General features: G+C 35.2%; 3 protein-coding genes across 3 annotated transcripts; all 3 read right to left on the bottom strand.

Moving 5' to 3' along the window:
• Nucleotides 1-1,820: 1,820 nt before the first annotated feature.
• LOC111038544 (KRAB-A domain-containing protein 2-like) lies at nt 1,821-3,385 on the bottom strand. Its single transcript, XM_022321676.1, has 2 exons — nt 2,485-3,385; nt 1,821-2,397 (listed from the first exon to the last, which is right to left on the bottom strand). Exon 1 carries the CDS (start codon nt 3,368-3,370, stop codon nt 2,612-2,614), a length of 759 nt encoding a protein of 252 aa, XP_022177368.1. The 5' UTR covers nt 3,371-3,385; the 3' UTR covers nt 1,821-2,397; nt 2,485-2,611.
• Nucleotides 3,386-10,028: 6,643 nt separating this feature from the next.
• Nucleotides 10,029-15,480, bottom strand: LOC111038543. The gene is made up of 3 exons (XM_022321675.1): nt 15,204-15,480; nt 14,938-15,091; nt 10,029-11,298 (listed from the first exon to the last, which is right to left on the bottom strand). The coding sequence occupies exons 1-3, from the start codon at nt 15,478-15,480 to the stop codon at nt 10,029-10,031; spliced, it is 1,701 nt and encodes a 566-aa protein (XP_022177367.1).
• Nucleotides 15,178-15,806, bottom strand: LOC111038548. Its single transcript, XM_022321678.1, has one exon. The coding sequence runs from the start codon at nt 15,676-15,678 to the stop codon at nt 15,493-15,495; it is 186 nt and encodes a 61-aa protein (XP_022177370.1). The 5' UTR covers nt 15,679-15,806; the 3' UTR covers nt 15,178-15,492.
• Nucleotides 15,807-16,867: the final 1,061 nt, after the last annotated feature.

Genomic DNA, 16,867 nt, shown 5'->3' with positions numbered 1-16,867 from the left:
AATTTATACCATAGGTGCCAGGTTTTAAAAATATCATGGGGGGCTCACTATCTTATGAACACTTACTGAAGTTTCACATTAATATTTTCGTTTATTTAAATTTTTCGTTAAACAATTAACTATTACAATTTAGTTATTTGTTGTTTTGTATGTTATAAAATTATAAAAGTATTATCATATAAAATCATAAGACAAAAATTAAAAAATGCCAATTTATTTTTAAAGTTACACATTTTATAAAGAAAATGTATTTTTCCGCACTTTGGAAATGTTGATGAATTGGTTAGCGACAGTTTCTACATTTATTTCTTCATCACGGTGCAACATGAAGAATAGCAATATCATTCAACCGTGTTTGACTCATTGTACTCCTGATGTATGGCTTAAGTCTGCGAAGGGCAGAAAATGATCTTTCTGAAGTACATGATGACACTGGTATAACTAACATTATGGATAATATTTAGTTTAACTCTGGTAACATTTGACGAAGTGCATCATCGTTTTCATTAGCTTTAAGACATCATCAACATTTTTAATTGGCACCTTTCTCGATTTTGCTACATCTAAAAACATATCCCTGAGTAATTGCAATTTATCACCATCAAAGTCAGATCCATAAAATGTAATAATATGTTTATGTGAAGTTTCTTTCCCAATGATGAATCTTTCAATTAATGATAAATGTTCAATAACATTTTGTTGAAACCGTCTATCTAATGAAGCTAATGTTACATCAATAATCTCATAGAATAAAGCTTTATATTCTTCTCAAATGTCAGAAAATATATGTGGTTCGCTCCTTTCAGTAAATCGTTTCGGTAGTTTTTGGATTATAGTTTTATCTTTTTCTTCCAAACACAATTCATTTGACTTTAGTTTTGAGTCATTCCATAAAATATCAAAACCAGAATTCCTTTGTTCCTGAATTGATGCTCTTACATTTTTAATTTTATTTTGTGCTTCTTGGAAGCTTAATGTTACTCTTTGCATCTGCATTTAAAAGTTGTACACGATCAAAAATAGAAATCATAATATTTGTAAGAAATAAAAACACTGTTAACAACACTGTTTCATGTAACGCGGACTTCCAACGAACGTTGACGGTAAAATGATCCTACGGCCGACGGCCAAGGGGTCAGGTGCATCCACGTTTAGCTGTTGTTTGACGTAGTCCACAAGGCCTTGATATGCGTCTGCAAGGAGCGTACCCTGATGCTGACGAATGTAATTTAGATTGTTTGATTCCATTCGAACATAAAGATCACACACGTATTGTTGTAACAAAAATCCACCTCTGTGTAATATGCTGAACCGGTCATATCGAATAGCCATTCGAGAACAACCTAACCTAACCATCATCTGAACACAATAGACTCATGTTGCTGTAAATATTTATTTCGAGTTAACCAAACACATTTTAAGCAAGGGGGGAGATAATGTACAGGAACAATAAAGTCATATAGTAGTGCATCATTTAGTTTATGAAATTTGTTTTGTATAATGTACTATGTTCTATTGCAGTAGTGCATAATATATATGTTACGGGCAAAGTATACAATTTGGTCATTTTACATAATGGCCGGGCATTTTATATAATGCCCGGCCATTATGTAAAATGACCTTCATATATTGGGCAATATAGATAATACTATGTAATTGTAAAGTATAAAGCATTTTATTCATTATATTTTAACTTTATAAACATGATAAATATTAACTAGGAGGTACCTATACTAATATTATATTTTATTACTATTTAATTATATTTCATTACTTATTAGTAGTAATTATTTATTACCATTGAGTAATATGAGATAATATTTATACTCAATATTATCAATTTATTACTTATTATCGCATGCACTACTCCCGTGGCATTTTGATGTGCATAGTCTCTCCGCAGCTTTGCACTTGCACTTCCGTGTTTTACATTTTTGTACACACGTACATCGGTCGTAGCCCTGACCACCCAAATTAGAAAATGTCCGTGCTGTCTCTCGGAGTGAAATCTTGGTTTGTGGCACATCATCGACTTTCAGAAATCTTTCCTTGCAAATTACAAATTGGTTTCTACTATACAAAGTTGAAAGGCGACCTTCCTTAGTCCCGATTTCGTACATGTCATTGTTAACTGTAAAACAAATTTTATTAGTTTATCTGGAATATTAATAATAAAAGTATAGTATTTATAGGTACTCGAAAGAATAACTCCAATAATATTTCTAAAATCACTACGGGCCCTATCGACGTCTGGAATCTTAACCGTTACTGACTGACCAACTTCGCCGGGACGGAAACGATTTTCGGAAGCTTGCTTCATTTTTGTCGCTTGAACTTTTAAATTTTTAAGTGATTCATTTCTACTCTCACAAATAGATTTTATTCTTAAAGGTACAGCTAAAATAAAACAAACACATAGAGTAATTTTAATAATATTACCTACTCAACAAGAAATATTATTATTACTATTATTTTATTTTATACCTTCGGTATTTTCGATATCGTTGTTACTGTTTGATTTTATTCTTAAAGGTACAGCTAAAATAAAACAAACACATAGAGTAATTTTTATAATATTACCTACTCAATAAGAAATATTATTATTATTATTTTATTTTATACCTTCGGTATTTTCGATATCGTTGTTACTGTTAGAAGTAGTGGAAATAGAATTCAGAGCTGTTTCGAGGTCTTCTTCGGTTCTTAAATCGCTTATTATATTTATTGGCAGAAGTGTACTCTTTAATCCAATTTTTGCTTTTGTACCGAACATAGCCTCGTAAGGTGAACATTTTATTCCTGAGTGTAATGAACGGTTTTTCATAAACTGGATAAATTTTAACCCCTCACTCCATTTTTTAGTACGGTTATCTGTCAACCAAGTAGCAAGCATATTTTCAATGTCCTGGTTAGCTCGTTCAACTGAACCCTGGCTCTGTGAGTGACGAGGTTTACCATGAACTATTTTAAGTTCTGGCCACATCGCACATATTTCAGTTACAACTTTATTTGCAAATTCTCGACCATTATCCGATTGTAAAATTGACGGTGCTCCGAATGTTGTGAAAATATCTAATAATACATACGCTACGTTTTCAGCACGTTTGTGTTTTAACGGTCGAAGTATTACGTATTTTGTGAGGTGGTCCTGGTAAACCAATATAAACTTATACTCACCATCCGATTGTGCTTGCATATCTATTAGGTCAATTTGATAGCGAGAATTCATCTCGGAAGATATAATTGGTTTTACCACCAGCCCTTTCTTGGCTGTGCTTCCTTTTTTTTGACATGATTCGCAACTATTTAAGTATAGCATAATAATATCTCTAGTGATATTTTTGTACTTTGCATTTACCTCGTGTTCCATTCTGTTTCGGCCACCGTGTCCAATTGATAAATGAACATCGTTTATAATATCAAATAACTCTTCATCGTGTACATAATATTTAATTTCATTATTTTCAGATACAGGTACAATTAACTTGTTAACATTAGCAACGTTTAACACGTCGTATTTTTTTAAAAGGTTATAATCATTCGGTTCCTTTTTTTTTGAATTATTCTTTAGTTGAATTATATGCGAAATTAGTTGATCATATTTAAGCTTTTTCAAAAATGAAGTATTTGAACCTTTTTTTTCTAACAAATCATTTAAATCTACATTAAACTTTTCCATATTCAAAATATAACTGCACTATACAAGCGATTCGCGGTTACTAAATAGTTAATTTTACGAGAATTGACCGATATAGGTAAAATGTCATATCTATCTATTATGGCATTCTATGATAAACATCACTACAATCAAATAATATGTGACTGTCGATTGACATGTGCGACCCGTCGATAAGAAGTCGATAAGAACAAACCAAAATAGGTACCAAATCCAACATTGGTATTTTGACTATACTTTACAATTACATAGTATTATCTATATTGCCCAATATATGAAGGTCATTTTACATAATGCCCGGCCATTATGTAAAATGACCAAATTGCATACTTTGCCCGTAACATATACACAGAACCGCTTATAATAGATGAAGGAAAAAACATTATGTCATAATATATTAAGATGGTAAAGCATGGTCATTTTACAGTTTAAATAAATGCTATCATTTATTAGTTTTAATTGTATGAATTAAATAAATGATAGTTAAGTGTAATATGTAGTGTTTACAAATTCTGAATTATGACAAATTAATTTTGATAACCGTATCAAAAATTTTAAGTAAGAAAGTATTAATTGAAATTATACATGGTATGCTGTAAATTGTTATTACTCATTATACTGGTAAATACTGTTGAAATGTTATTGAAATAGAAATATAATGTAAATTACTTTACCAATTTGTTCTATTTGTGAAATTCTAAGATATAATGACCCGTTAATAATAAATTTAAAAAACGTTTGCAAAAATCAGTTATCATTTACATATTGTATATTGATGAGTATTTTACAACCTATGGGTGGCTTGGCGTTAATGTACAGTTTAAATTGTTGTAACATTATATTATATTATTATGTAGACGGGTAGTGTAAAGATTCTTGAATTGTGAAATATGAACTGTCAACTTTTTATTTATTGTATACTATTTGTGTTGAACATAACACCAATCTGAATTCAAAATTAAAGAAATATCAGTGAACAGTTTGTAAAAATTATGTTGAACATATCAAGTTGTGCATACAAATTATTTACTATTCCTAAGCACATATTTCAATAGTAATATTTAATCAGTTTATAAGTTGAATACCTAGTTTGCTAAATTAGAATTTAAGAAATGCTGATATGTCATATTGTGATAGAAACCAAAACATAGAAGTAATATGTAAACAATAATGAACTGTAAGCTGAGTGTTTATTGTAGTTCAGTGTCAATGAGTACAACATAATGAGTTAACAACTTTAATGACTTACTGAAATGCCTGGGCGTATGGATTGATATCCCGAAGCAGCTGGTCCAGCTCTGAAAGCAGACCGTCCAATAGGCGGTCTGGATTCTGTTGCAAGCGTGCCAGGTTCGCTTGCGCAGAACTCACAAAATACAACTCACAGTATCTCGGTTGCCTGTCTACGTTTGCAGCGACGTCATTGTTAGTCCTGTAATACGCCTGTCCGTGAGCATAAAATACCCTCGGCCCACGACCTGGCAAACGCCTGGGGTTAAAGTCACTGGAGAACACAGCGAATGCCAAACAGTTGTTATACCGTCGAATTTCAGCTCTGAAGCTTCTGGCTTCTCTAGAATCAAAAGTCAACAAATTCATTAGAAACACAGGCGCGGGTTGCAAAACCCGCTGTCCTGTAATGGTCATTTGACCGTTATTACAACATATAGAGAAATGACCAGTGGTAGTACGCTCACACTCAAAGTGACGGGCACTGCAATGCCTACAGATTGCATTCAATGCGCCAATGCAATGCTGTTCTGGAAGTTGGTGTTGAACGCCAGCCGGACGATCTACCATTGGTGGACGCACCCTAGGCTGTTCGACCGGAACACCAGGTGGAGGAATTGGTTCAAACTGCAATTGAGATCACAGAATTGTAATAAATTTTATTTTTCATCAATACGAATATGAAGAGAAATTTACTGACCTCTTCATCGACGCCTTGGAGTAAAACGTCGATTTCAAGTTCCGCCTCGCGGTCTGGGGCCACAACCTCAACTTGGTCTGAAACTTCTTCGAAGTCGTCCATCTGAACTTCGATAATTTCGACGTTTTCGTCGTTCATTTGAACTCCAATCACCTCAAAATTACCGTCGTTCATCAGGACTTGATCCACCTGGATGACTTCCACCTCGATATCGTCCATCTGTACCTCGATGATTTCTACGCCGCCGTGTACATCGGCGCCATCAATTTCTGCGTGAACTGGTGGTTCACGGTTAGGTACCGGTTGCTCTCGGATAACCTATACAATCATGGGCGCATTAGTTTTTGGTAGGGTCATAAATTAAAGAATTTTGTAATGGTGTTGTTTTGAATAAACAGCAATACAGCAATAATTTATTATTCCTATTTATTTCCACAGCACAAAATTATTATAGTGTTCTATAGTTTTTTAGTATTTACCTGTAATTATAAATTATAAGAAGGATGTAATATTATATTCAAAAATAATGTATCAACCTTATATAAGTGATGTGTGGTGTTAACACAACAATTTGAACGTTACACCACACATTCTTTACGTTATTTGTTTGATTGAAACACACATTTTCAGTGAGATAACCCAGTGACTGTCTGCACTTTAAAATTCTATTGTACTGTGTTGAGTGTATTTCAATTTAATTAATTGAGCTGTCAAATTTAAGTGAATTGATTGAATTAATGTTTGAATGGCAGAACTATAAATTCTTAAGTAAGGTGTATGTAAAAAATATTTGGTTTTACATAATGCAGTGAATAAGTATTTAAATAAAGTGTTATTGATGTGTTATTAAATGTAGTACTGGCAAAATATTTAAAATGAAGTAAGTTTTGTAACCATGAATGCAATACATAAAATTTTTGAATTACAAAAACACTGAATTGAGTATAACAGTTACTTAGAGTACAGGTCTTGAGTACATCAAAATAATAAATTAAGCTCTGCATCAAACAAAACAAAAACGTTGTGTATAATATAAATAGTATGCTTAATATGAAAGTATATTATGTTATTTGCATACTATTTACGATGTAGGTACGTGTAATAATGTTAATGAGTGGATTCAGTTAATGTTTGAGTGATATAACTATCAATTAATAAATGATAAGCCTAACGCAACGTTCATGTTAAAATAGAATGTAGTGTAGAGGTGTGTCTTTACTCTCAGCACACGCAGTGTCTAAGTTTTTTCTAAGGATTTATTATGGTTATGACATATGTAAGTTCAACGACATCAAGTAAGAGTTGCGGTTGGCCCAGAGCTAAGAAGTCTTAAGAATTTAAATGTTTACCAATAAAATTATAACTATTGTCTACATCGTGTTTCAGGATGCTACCGGTGCCAGAGCCAGGGGCACCTGGTCGGGGATTGCCGCGGTGAAAGTTTACGCAATATTTTTATACTAAATAAAAATATTATTTATTTTTGTTACGTTAATAGCCCCCAATACAGCTAGACGGCTGAATCAGCGGGATCGGTCGCCGCTGGCCATTCGGCCGCCGCGTAGTCCGGCGTCGCAGCACCCGGCAAGAACACTGCCACCACCGCCACCGACGGCCACGGACGATGTGAGTAACGCACATTAAAAATAATAATAATGATCCTAATAACATCCTAATCCTACATGAATTGTAGGACATGGAAGAGAGTCCTCCCCACCCCCGATACGGGTTATGGAGGGACCATTGTAAGTTGTCAATTAGATAATTTTTTTTAATATATACCATATTTCATTCATTTATTGTTTTTCAATTGAGATTGCTAATTTTATGAATTATTTATAAATTGCAGACGTTGGATGAGTCATGCGTGACGGCGGCGGAAGGACCACTGTAAGTTGTCAACTGGAAAATTTATTTTAATATCATTATAACAGTATATCTAATTTATTTAATGTTTTTCAGATGAATAAAATTTTTTTTTTCAAATAGGTGTTTTTTTTTTATACCTTAACACGCTAACAGTCATGGTTTACTTATTATGTATCCATAATATGTTTTCTAAAATAGTTTATGTCAGTTTTAGATCTGTACAATAATAATAGGCAGTGAAATACAAACAAAATATTGTATGACATACTGTATGCCTACAAAAAGATAAGTCATGAGTGCACTTACAATATTGTTTTTATTATTTTCAAGATTGTAACTAAAAGTCAGTAAGTTTAAACAAATTAACATAAACATATTATTAAATAAAATATAGACATAGTGTGTAGAATATAATATACACATATATATCAGAAGTGGTACATACAGAACATATTGCGACTCAATGTAGTTCATGTTATAGTTAGATATGTTGATGATGAATTAACAGCGATCCACAGTGATGAAGCTTATAAAATGTTACATTTCATCATAGTATATAGGTTATATAGAAATATTATAATAATAATTTTTTTAGATTATAATGGTAACTGTATTATATTATGTATATAATAATAATAGGTAGGCAAAATATATAAAAAGATAAGTCATGCAATATTATTTATTTTTTACTCAACTTTACAAAGTATAGAGAAACAAACATGAACTCACATTGGTGATGAGTAATAATAATAAGTACAAATAAAATGTTACGAATAGAGTTAGAGTTATATTAACTATTTAACATTAAATTGTGTCTGATAAAAGTTATTATAATAAAATCATATTATGCATTGGGCAATACAAAAACAAAAAAGTAAGAGGTCATAACATTCTTACAATTAAACGTTAAAGAATGAATATAAATTGACAGAGATGTGATAACATAAATACAATAATATTAGCTATCAACATAATATACAATATTACATAACAAACTGTTTAAAAGTTAATGATATAAGCTTAATAATAAAAAACATGATATTACACATACAATAAATAGTACTACAAATATTGTATTTTAATAATAATATACATGCTGTTCAATACTAATAAAATACATACAAAAAGATTATATCATATTGTTAACCGAGCAGTAAAAAGTTATATAATAGCATAACATGAATATATATAAAAAAATAAATACAATCTCAATTATGTATTGGTACATTACCGATATTTAGACTGTTATTAGAAGTTATTCATACAGACATAAATATCGAATTGTGTTTAAAAGTTAATGATATAAGCTTAATAATAAAAACATTATACTACACGTAGAATCAACTATAATACAGATATATTATATTAATAGTATAAAAAGGTGGTTAAATACCAATGAGACATACAAAAAGGTTAAATATTATTAACAGAGGGTTCCAAAGTAAAAACAAATGTAAAAAGCTATACAATATCATGGTATACCATGAATAATAATAATATATTATAAAACAAATAAATACAATCAAAGTATAGGATTATAAATGCAATCTCAATTATGTTATTGGTACATTACAGATATTTAGATTATTATAAAAGTTATTAATCATGCAGACATAAATAAGAAATTAATTTTATGATATAATTATATAATTAAAATAATTTGATATAATAATCAGTAAATACTAACAAAACATAGAAAAAGGTTAATTATTGCTAACTTAATGTTACTAAGTCACATATTATCATATCATAGCATTAAACATTATTTTTACATTTCAACATTGATCATGTATTTTTAAGTGGATATAAATGAATATAGTGTAGCTGAATTAATAACAGGGAATTCATTTTGAACTATATTATACTAATTATTATTAAACCTATAATGTAATTGTGCCGTGCAATATTGTTATTATATTTTTTCAAATCCTTGCCGTTTGACATTTGTTACGAATACACCTTTGAGTATTCGCATCCAGAGAGACCACGTGGAGGTTGTCAAACTTTCTCTCCGCACTTAGACCCCTCTAGGGTCACTTAGGCCCACGGGGGATTTTCCTTAATCCTTGGAAGTCACCTAGACTTAAAAAGGATAACAATATTCATTGCAACCGGCAACATTGCCCACATTACAAAACTTCCATGTAAACAATATTTTTTGTGACAAATCGACCATCATCCCCGTACATGCCAAATCTCAGTGACTGTGCATTTCTCACTCTCGAGAACGCCACGTACAGTTGCCCGTGCGTGAACACGGGCGACGGCAGTTGCATACTCACTCGGTCGAACGTCTGACTCTGCGACTTGTTGATGGTCATGGCGAACGACAACCTTACTGGGAACTGAACGCGCCGCATTATGATGGGCAGGTCGTCCTCGCCGCTGGACGTGAGCGGTAGCGCAGGTACGACGATATCGATCTGTGCCTCACCGTTCAAAATCCTGGCCTTGAAATTGTGATAACGCAGTTCGGTGACCTCGTGCCGTTGCACAGCAGTCTCTTCGGATCGAGATTTCTGAGCAGCATGACGATTGACCCCACCTTCAACGTCAGCCGGTACGGCAACAGGCCGTCCGGTTCCAAACTGTTGAAGAATTCTGTGGGGAAATTGGCCACTTCGTCCATTGTTGGTCCACCACCGTCAGTTTCAGTCCCGGCGACATTGGCGCCACGTCCCACACGATGAGTGCCGCATCGCGTATCTTGCGCGCTCGCTCGGACTGCATGGTGATGGTCGATGTAGAGTCGTCGGTCATCGTGCCGAACGTCGAGTGCACGGTCATGCCGCCGTCCATGAGTGACGCGGCGATCCCGGTGAATGCGACGCATAACACCGACCGGCCGCTGTTGCGGAGCGACCAAATGAGGCATCCGTACAGATTCGTTTTTCCGGTGCCGCCAGGTCCGTCGACGTAGAAAGTCTTCGCTGCTTCTAGTCCGTCGTCGACGGCCGCCATCACGCGGTCGAACACCGTTCGCTGTTCGGCGTTCATGTCGTCCAACTGTTGTGCCCACCGTGCCGCCGCTTCTATTGCTTGGATCAGTCTGTCGTCCTGTTCCGGTTCCAGCATTAGGGGGTCGGGCAGGGGCAAACCGTAGTCGCCCAGCGACTTTCCGTGCGCACGAAGTAGATCCCCGATGGCGTTCAGACACGCGGCCCTCGCGCGGTCGACGTCTTGGAGGCGCCTATTGAAATCCTCCATCAGGTTTGCTTCGTTCGCCTCGTACAACGCCAGCGGGTTTGACGGCTCGCAGAACACCAGTATCGTGACGAACAGATATCGCAGTTGCCGCGGTGTGTCCAACGCCGCCGATTCCGTCAGGCACGCCCGCCACGCTCGGTCGTCTTCCAATAACCCGAGTGCGACGGCTGCCGAGGTGTACGTTTCCTCAACGACCCCGTCCACCGTCCTAATGTCTTGAAAGGACTGCGGGCCTCTTCGGTTCAGCAGTAGCAGTCGCAAGTGGAAACGGTCTCGGTCCAAAGGGTTGACGATGTACATCCGAGCCAACGTCTCGTTTGCCATCAGTCTCCGCCGCCGCGCCCACGTTCTCTGAGGCGCGTTCCACTTGTGATGCGTTTTTATTTCGGTGTACAGGTATTGTCGAGCTTCCACGTCGTTTACGTTCAGCACGAAGAACTCTGTTAATCCTGTACGACGCAGGGCTTCGTTTTGCAACCGTTCTTGTGCTTGTCCCGGCTCGAAGTACACATTCTGTCGACCTTCCAGGTGGACAGGAAGTCTGACGATCGTGTGACTCCTTTTGTGCAATTCGTACGAATACAACCACCAGATGCCCTCTGGCGGGCTGACGAATCTCGAGTTTACGAAGTTGAAAACAATTACAATAGTAGTATTGATATCACTATATTGACTGGCTCAGTGTATTAATTTGGAGAGAGAATTAAATTTTAATATGAATATTTGTAAATTAACAAATATTACGATGTTTAATGCCTAGTGAACCGAATAACAATTTAAAAAATAATGAACGCTTTCAATACAGTATTAGGTAGTTTTACTGAACTGCATGTTAAATATTATTGAAACAACAATCAACAACAATTATTTAATATTATTAAAATTAATACAAAAATAATTATCAATATAAGTCGATTTCACTATACATTAGCGTTTACAATGTAAATAATGTATATAGTTATAGTTATTATCAGGGCTCGTAAGTTCATGCATTTGCATGTTTTTTTTGCTACACAGAAAAATATGCTAACTGAGATACAAATCCGTTTCATAACAATAGTATAATAATATGAAGTTTAATAATGCATGTTTTTGCATGTTTTAGGTGTAAAGGCATATTTGGCATATAATCGTTTTTTTAGAGTTTATAGCGCATATTATTTCATAAAAAAATTGTTAAGAAAAATATTTGAAATGTTTCTTGTATCTTATTTACTTTCCCGTTTACTGAATGATAGTGTTTTGATTTATTTTGATTTTCGTGTGACTACTGACTTTTCTAGTATTTCCCTATTTAGATTTTATGCGTTTTACTTAGTACCGCGGAAACAATTCCGTCGTCGAAACGATACCTGTGCAAGCATGTACAGGTGTCAGGTATGTAGTGTTCTTGCACACGCCAGTCGTCGATGAGTTGTTTAACTGTAAGAGTCGTGAAAATGTCAAATAACTAATATTTCATTCCAAATATTTTCATTGTAGGTGCACGATAACGGTGTACAAAAATTAGACAAAAAATGACTACCTAATTAAAATCAATAAAGATGACAAATCCATATGATTATATGAACTTCACAAGTATTCATTTTATTAATTTTGGTTGTTAAATATATAAAAATTAAAAGGAATAAAATACTTTTAAAATTAATGGATATATTCTTATTATTTTAAAATTTGCTCATAAATATTTTACATAATGCATATTTTGAGTGCATAATTTAAAAATGTAATGGCATTTAAATGCATATTTTCGAACTTTTTAGTGCATATTTTAATGCATATTTTGCCAATTTTTAGTGCATGAATGCATGCTTATTTGTGCTTTTTTTAGTGCATGAACTTACGAGCCCTGGTTATTATAGTAATACTATATTATAGATATTATAATTTATAGGCAAGATATTATTGTGCCGAAGAATGACATAAATGAACACAATGTTTAATAATTTAATTTATGTTTCGTAATGTATAACATTAAAATGAAATAAAATTATGGAGAACATTGTGTAAGTGCATTGGTATTTGGTATGTACCTATTGAAGTTGTTATTTTGTTATATATTACATGCATACTTAATGTATTTATGTATGTGTACAATTGAAATATAATTTTATAGCGAATGCTTAGTTATATTGAACATTAAATGTAAAAAACATGTATACAAATTACGAAAAACCTAATATAATGAGTGTTCATGTGGTACGTAGTGTTTTGGTTAACTACATGAATCGCCAATGGCGCAATTTACAACCTAAATCAACACTTATACATAGTATAATATAATGTATCATATAATTAATGATAATGCAAGCATGCACTGAAAAAAGTCAAAAGATGCAAAAGATGCAATATAACATTTCAATTATTATTACATTTCATATTTGATTTAATTTAATTTTGCACTGATAATTATTTATCATAAACAAAAAGCAATATGTATAATACAACACATATGTAATACAATAATGTCATTTGTTAAATTGTAATTTAATTTTTAATCATTGATTAATTGAGTTAAAAATATTTTGTCGTTTTGTGTATATTTATACGGTTTTGTATTAAGATATGAAAAAACATGCAGTATTGATATTTAATCAATCAAGTAATGATGTGTGGACACTCATTGACTGCATGTATAATATGATGATGAAAAAGGCAACATGCTTTTTATGAAAAATCCGGTCTTTACACATAACTAACCAGGGATGAACATTGTGCCTATGATTAAATAACTCTTACACACTAATAAATTAAATAATAAATATAGAAGACAGTATTGTGAGTTTGATTAAACCGTACGTTGTATTTTATTTTAAACAGAAATAACAGCAATTTAATATAAATAGGTTATCAATAAAGTGTGTTTCGCTTTACCATGGAGTGTATAATTGAAATTTTTAATTTATTTGTGAAGTTTTGGTATGAAAAATGTGAAATGAAATAATTATACTTGTTTCGACACATCGTAATAGTATCGTCCGCGTCGCAGCGATCAAAGGTTCATGACTGAACCCCCGCAAGCTCCGCGTGCCCGTGCAGAAATCGGTGTTATCTGTTTTCCTCTCCTTGCATGCGCCATTATAATTATTATTCCTATCTATTGTTTCTCTCCATTATCATTATGTAAAATATTAATTATTATGTACAATTGATATCGTTGTTAATGATATCAATTCCACTTGTTGTTATTGCCGTATCATTCGGATTTTTTTTGTCGTACCTGTTGTTCACTTGTCTTGTCGTATATTATATACACGAGACCCAATATATATTATTCTGTATCGTTAATTACACGCAATAAAATCTCTGTTCACGCCATTGCGGCAAACTTCAAATCACCTGCAGTTGTCTGTTTTTAAAATCATCGCCCGTCGTTGACATTGCGTCAACGTCCAACTTCGACGTCTTGGCACACTTCGTGCTTGTCATTTTCAACCGCAGTCGATCGAGTGAGTACACGGAGATAATATAATCACGACATTCCTGCCAGCCTTCGTGGAGAATCCAATTCTTTGCCCGAGCTCGGGACTGGTGCCAGACTCAAGCGCGTAAGTCCGCCAGCAACCCAGTGCGTTGTGTGAGTGGCCGCTCCAGGTCGTCGGATTGCATTGCTCACCGGACCGGACCTTCACCTGCCGTAGTTTTTAAATAATTTTAAGTACAGCCTGAATTATAATTGCGCCCGGTGGTCATTGCACCAGACCGATCAGACCACAGGGACCCCGGCCCCATAATTAAACTGTACCATCCTTGACTCCGTTGTACCACCTCCGTCCATTCATTCCTCATATTGCCTGCCGCCGCCGTCGCCGCCGCCGCGAGGATTCGTCACGGGCATATAGAATTGCCTATGCACGAAACCAATAGGGGTATATTAGGTTGCCTATGCACTGAGCATCAAGGAGCGCATTAAGTTGCCTATATTCCATCCACTTAAGGGCAGTTCAAAATTTTCATCGTCGACTAAGGTCGACTGGTCCTTCACCGAACACCCTCCATCATCTTCTCTAACAATACTCTTGTTTATACTGATCACAAGTGTAGGGCTATTGCTTTAATAATTTCTATAACTGTAATATCCATTGAGACTCACTTTGCCAGTTCATCCTAGTCAAAAACCTCCAATGTCACACAATCATGCCCCTTGTAGATGTACTTGTAGATGTACATGACGCTCTTTATGGAGGAGCAGACCTCGAAATTGATGTGTGCGTCGTATTTTGCCAAGAGGTACGGGTTGTGAGGAACTACATACTCGTTGCCGACCTCGTGATTTCTCAAGAGGACCACTTGACCGTCGTCTGGTCGGCGGTACTTTGGGTAACCGCCGTCCGAAACATATACACAGTCTCCTCTGCGTATGGTTTCGGGTAGTCCTTGGAGCAACTGTTGTCCACCATGCACGGACACTGTGGGTTGACCCTTCCACAAGGCCCGTGTATCATGTGCGACGTGACGCACGCGGGTCCGGCAGGTAGGCGCAAACCACGTCGTCGACGTCCTCTGCCGTGCGCAACTTACTATCCTCCGCCTGGATGATGAGTATGTGCGCGTGGGGCAGACCGCGTTTCTGAAACTCGATGGTGTACACGTAAGCAAGGACATTACCAAACACACGATTAACAGTTATGTCACCTATAAGCTCCCGCAGTTTCATGTGGAACACCCCGGCCACCAGTTCGGGCCTGTCGCTCACCGTGCTGTGGGCCGCCAGATTGTCCGCGATCTCAGGCCACCTGGGATTGCACGTAAACGTTATGAACAGGTCGGGTTTACCGTACTTACGAACTATGGCCATGGCGTCCTGATATCACTGCTTCATGTATCGAGGACTTCCGACGAACTTGGACGGTAGAATGACCCTCCGGCCGACCGCCATGGGATCGGCCACGTCTAAGTGGTGCTGTTGGTTCACGTGGTCCATGAGCCCTTGGTAAGCTTCGGCGAGGAGAGCTCGCTGATTCGTACGGACGTAGTTCAGATTGTTCGATTCCATTCGAACGTACTTGTCGCATACATACTGCTGTAATAAAAATCGACCAGCATGTATTAGACTGAACTGTTCGTGCCTCTCATCATTATTTCCCCGATAACGAATGGCCAAACGGTAACACGCAAACTCTCTGATACTGTTTCGATTACGGAATTGATTACGTCGGTTGCCCTCTTGCCTCATCCCGAAATGCCAACCGGCTTCTCCGCTCGGGAACAACAGCGGATACATCATCGGATCCGCGTGACACGACCCTAAAATACGTCATTTCAAGTGAATTATTAAACGATTGACTGAGAGTCAGGGTCATGGAGTCGTGTGTAGTGAGTACATATTTTAAGAAAGGCATGTGTTAAAGTCCCAAATTCTGAGTTAAAAATATTTATGATTAAGTCAATGAAATCATCTTTGAGTAATAATGACGCTCCGAAGCATTGAACTGTATATTAGTAGCGCTTAGAGTAAAATAGTGTACATTTTGTGTTCATGAGATGTGTGAAGAATTCCTATATAATGTGTGTGTTTATTACCAATGATGATATAATATTCCATAGGCAAAAAGTATAAACTATTAACCTCTAAGGTTGAGTACTTCATATCCCAGGTGTCAATTATTATTACAGTGTACTGAGTCGGATGACATACAATGATACATGTAGATACAAATTGGATTGAACATTAAATATGTTACTAAATACAACAGTAGGTGTGGCACTGTAGTGAGTAACATTTTAATTATTAAGTGTTTGACTTTTTGCTATGCTTGTTGTGCACTGCACATCTTTGTTATAGTCCTAAGCAAATGATAAAATGAGAGTAAAGTTAATTAAGCATTTTTTTGAAGTAATATATTGATAAAATATCTAGTAAACAACAGACATAAAACAATTTATTGTGATTGGACGGATAAGTAATAATTACTCATGAATTAGCAAACTGCGTAGTAACGCAATGACTTTTGTTATTAATGTGAATTCAAAAAATTATTTACAACCAAGTGAATTTTAAAATGCAGTACTCCCAGGTGTGAATTCACAAGTGAAAGGGTTAAGGTTTAGGGTGAATATATATAATATATATATATATATTATTTGTGTATGTTTATTACCTATGAGGTGTACAAAGTAATTAATAATCCTAGTAGTGTTAATTAATACAATAATGTATAAATTTAGTGAATAATTGAATCATC

The sequence above is a fragment of the Myzus persicae genome, unplaced genomic scaffold (genome assembly GCF_001856785.1).
Source record: "Myzus persicae strain clone G006 unplaced genomic scaffold, MPER_G0061.0, whole genome shotgun sequence".
In the NCBI taxonomy this organism is placed as follows: domain Eukaryota; kingdom Metazoa; phylum Arthropoda; class Insecta; order Hemiptera; family Aphididae; genus Myzus; species Myzus persicae.
The sequence above is the reverse complement of the archived record's forward strand: the minus strand, read 5'-3'. Positions and strand labels throughout refer to the sequence as shown.

Coding starts and splice junctions, on each gene's coding strand:
- LOC111038544 (XM_022321676.1), bottom strand. CDS start 3,370: ATGGAACACGAGGTAAATGCAAAGTACAAAAATATCACTAGAGATATT.
- LOC111038543 (XM_022321675.1), bottom strand. CDS start 15,480: ATGGCCATAGTTCGTAAGTACGGTAAACCCGACCTGTTCATAACGTTT. Junction 15,092..15,203: donor CATCATCCAGGCGGAGGATA/GTAAGTTGCGCA, acceptor GTCAACCCACAG/TGTCCGTGCATGGTGGACAA. Junction 11,299..14,937: donor AATCACGAGGTCGGCAACGA/GTATGTAGTTCC, acceptor CGTAAACTCGAG/ATTCGTCAGCCCGCCAGAGG.
- LOC111038548 (XM_022321678.1), bottom strand. CDS start 15,678: ATGGAATCGAACAATCTGAACTACGTCCGTACGAATCAGCGAGCTCTC.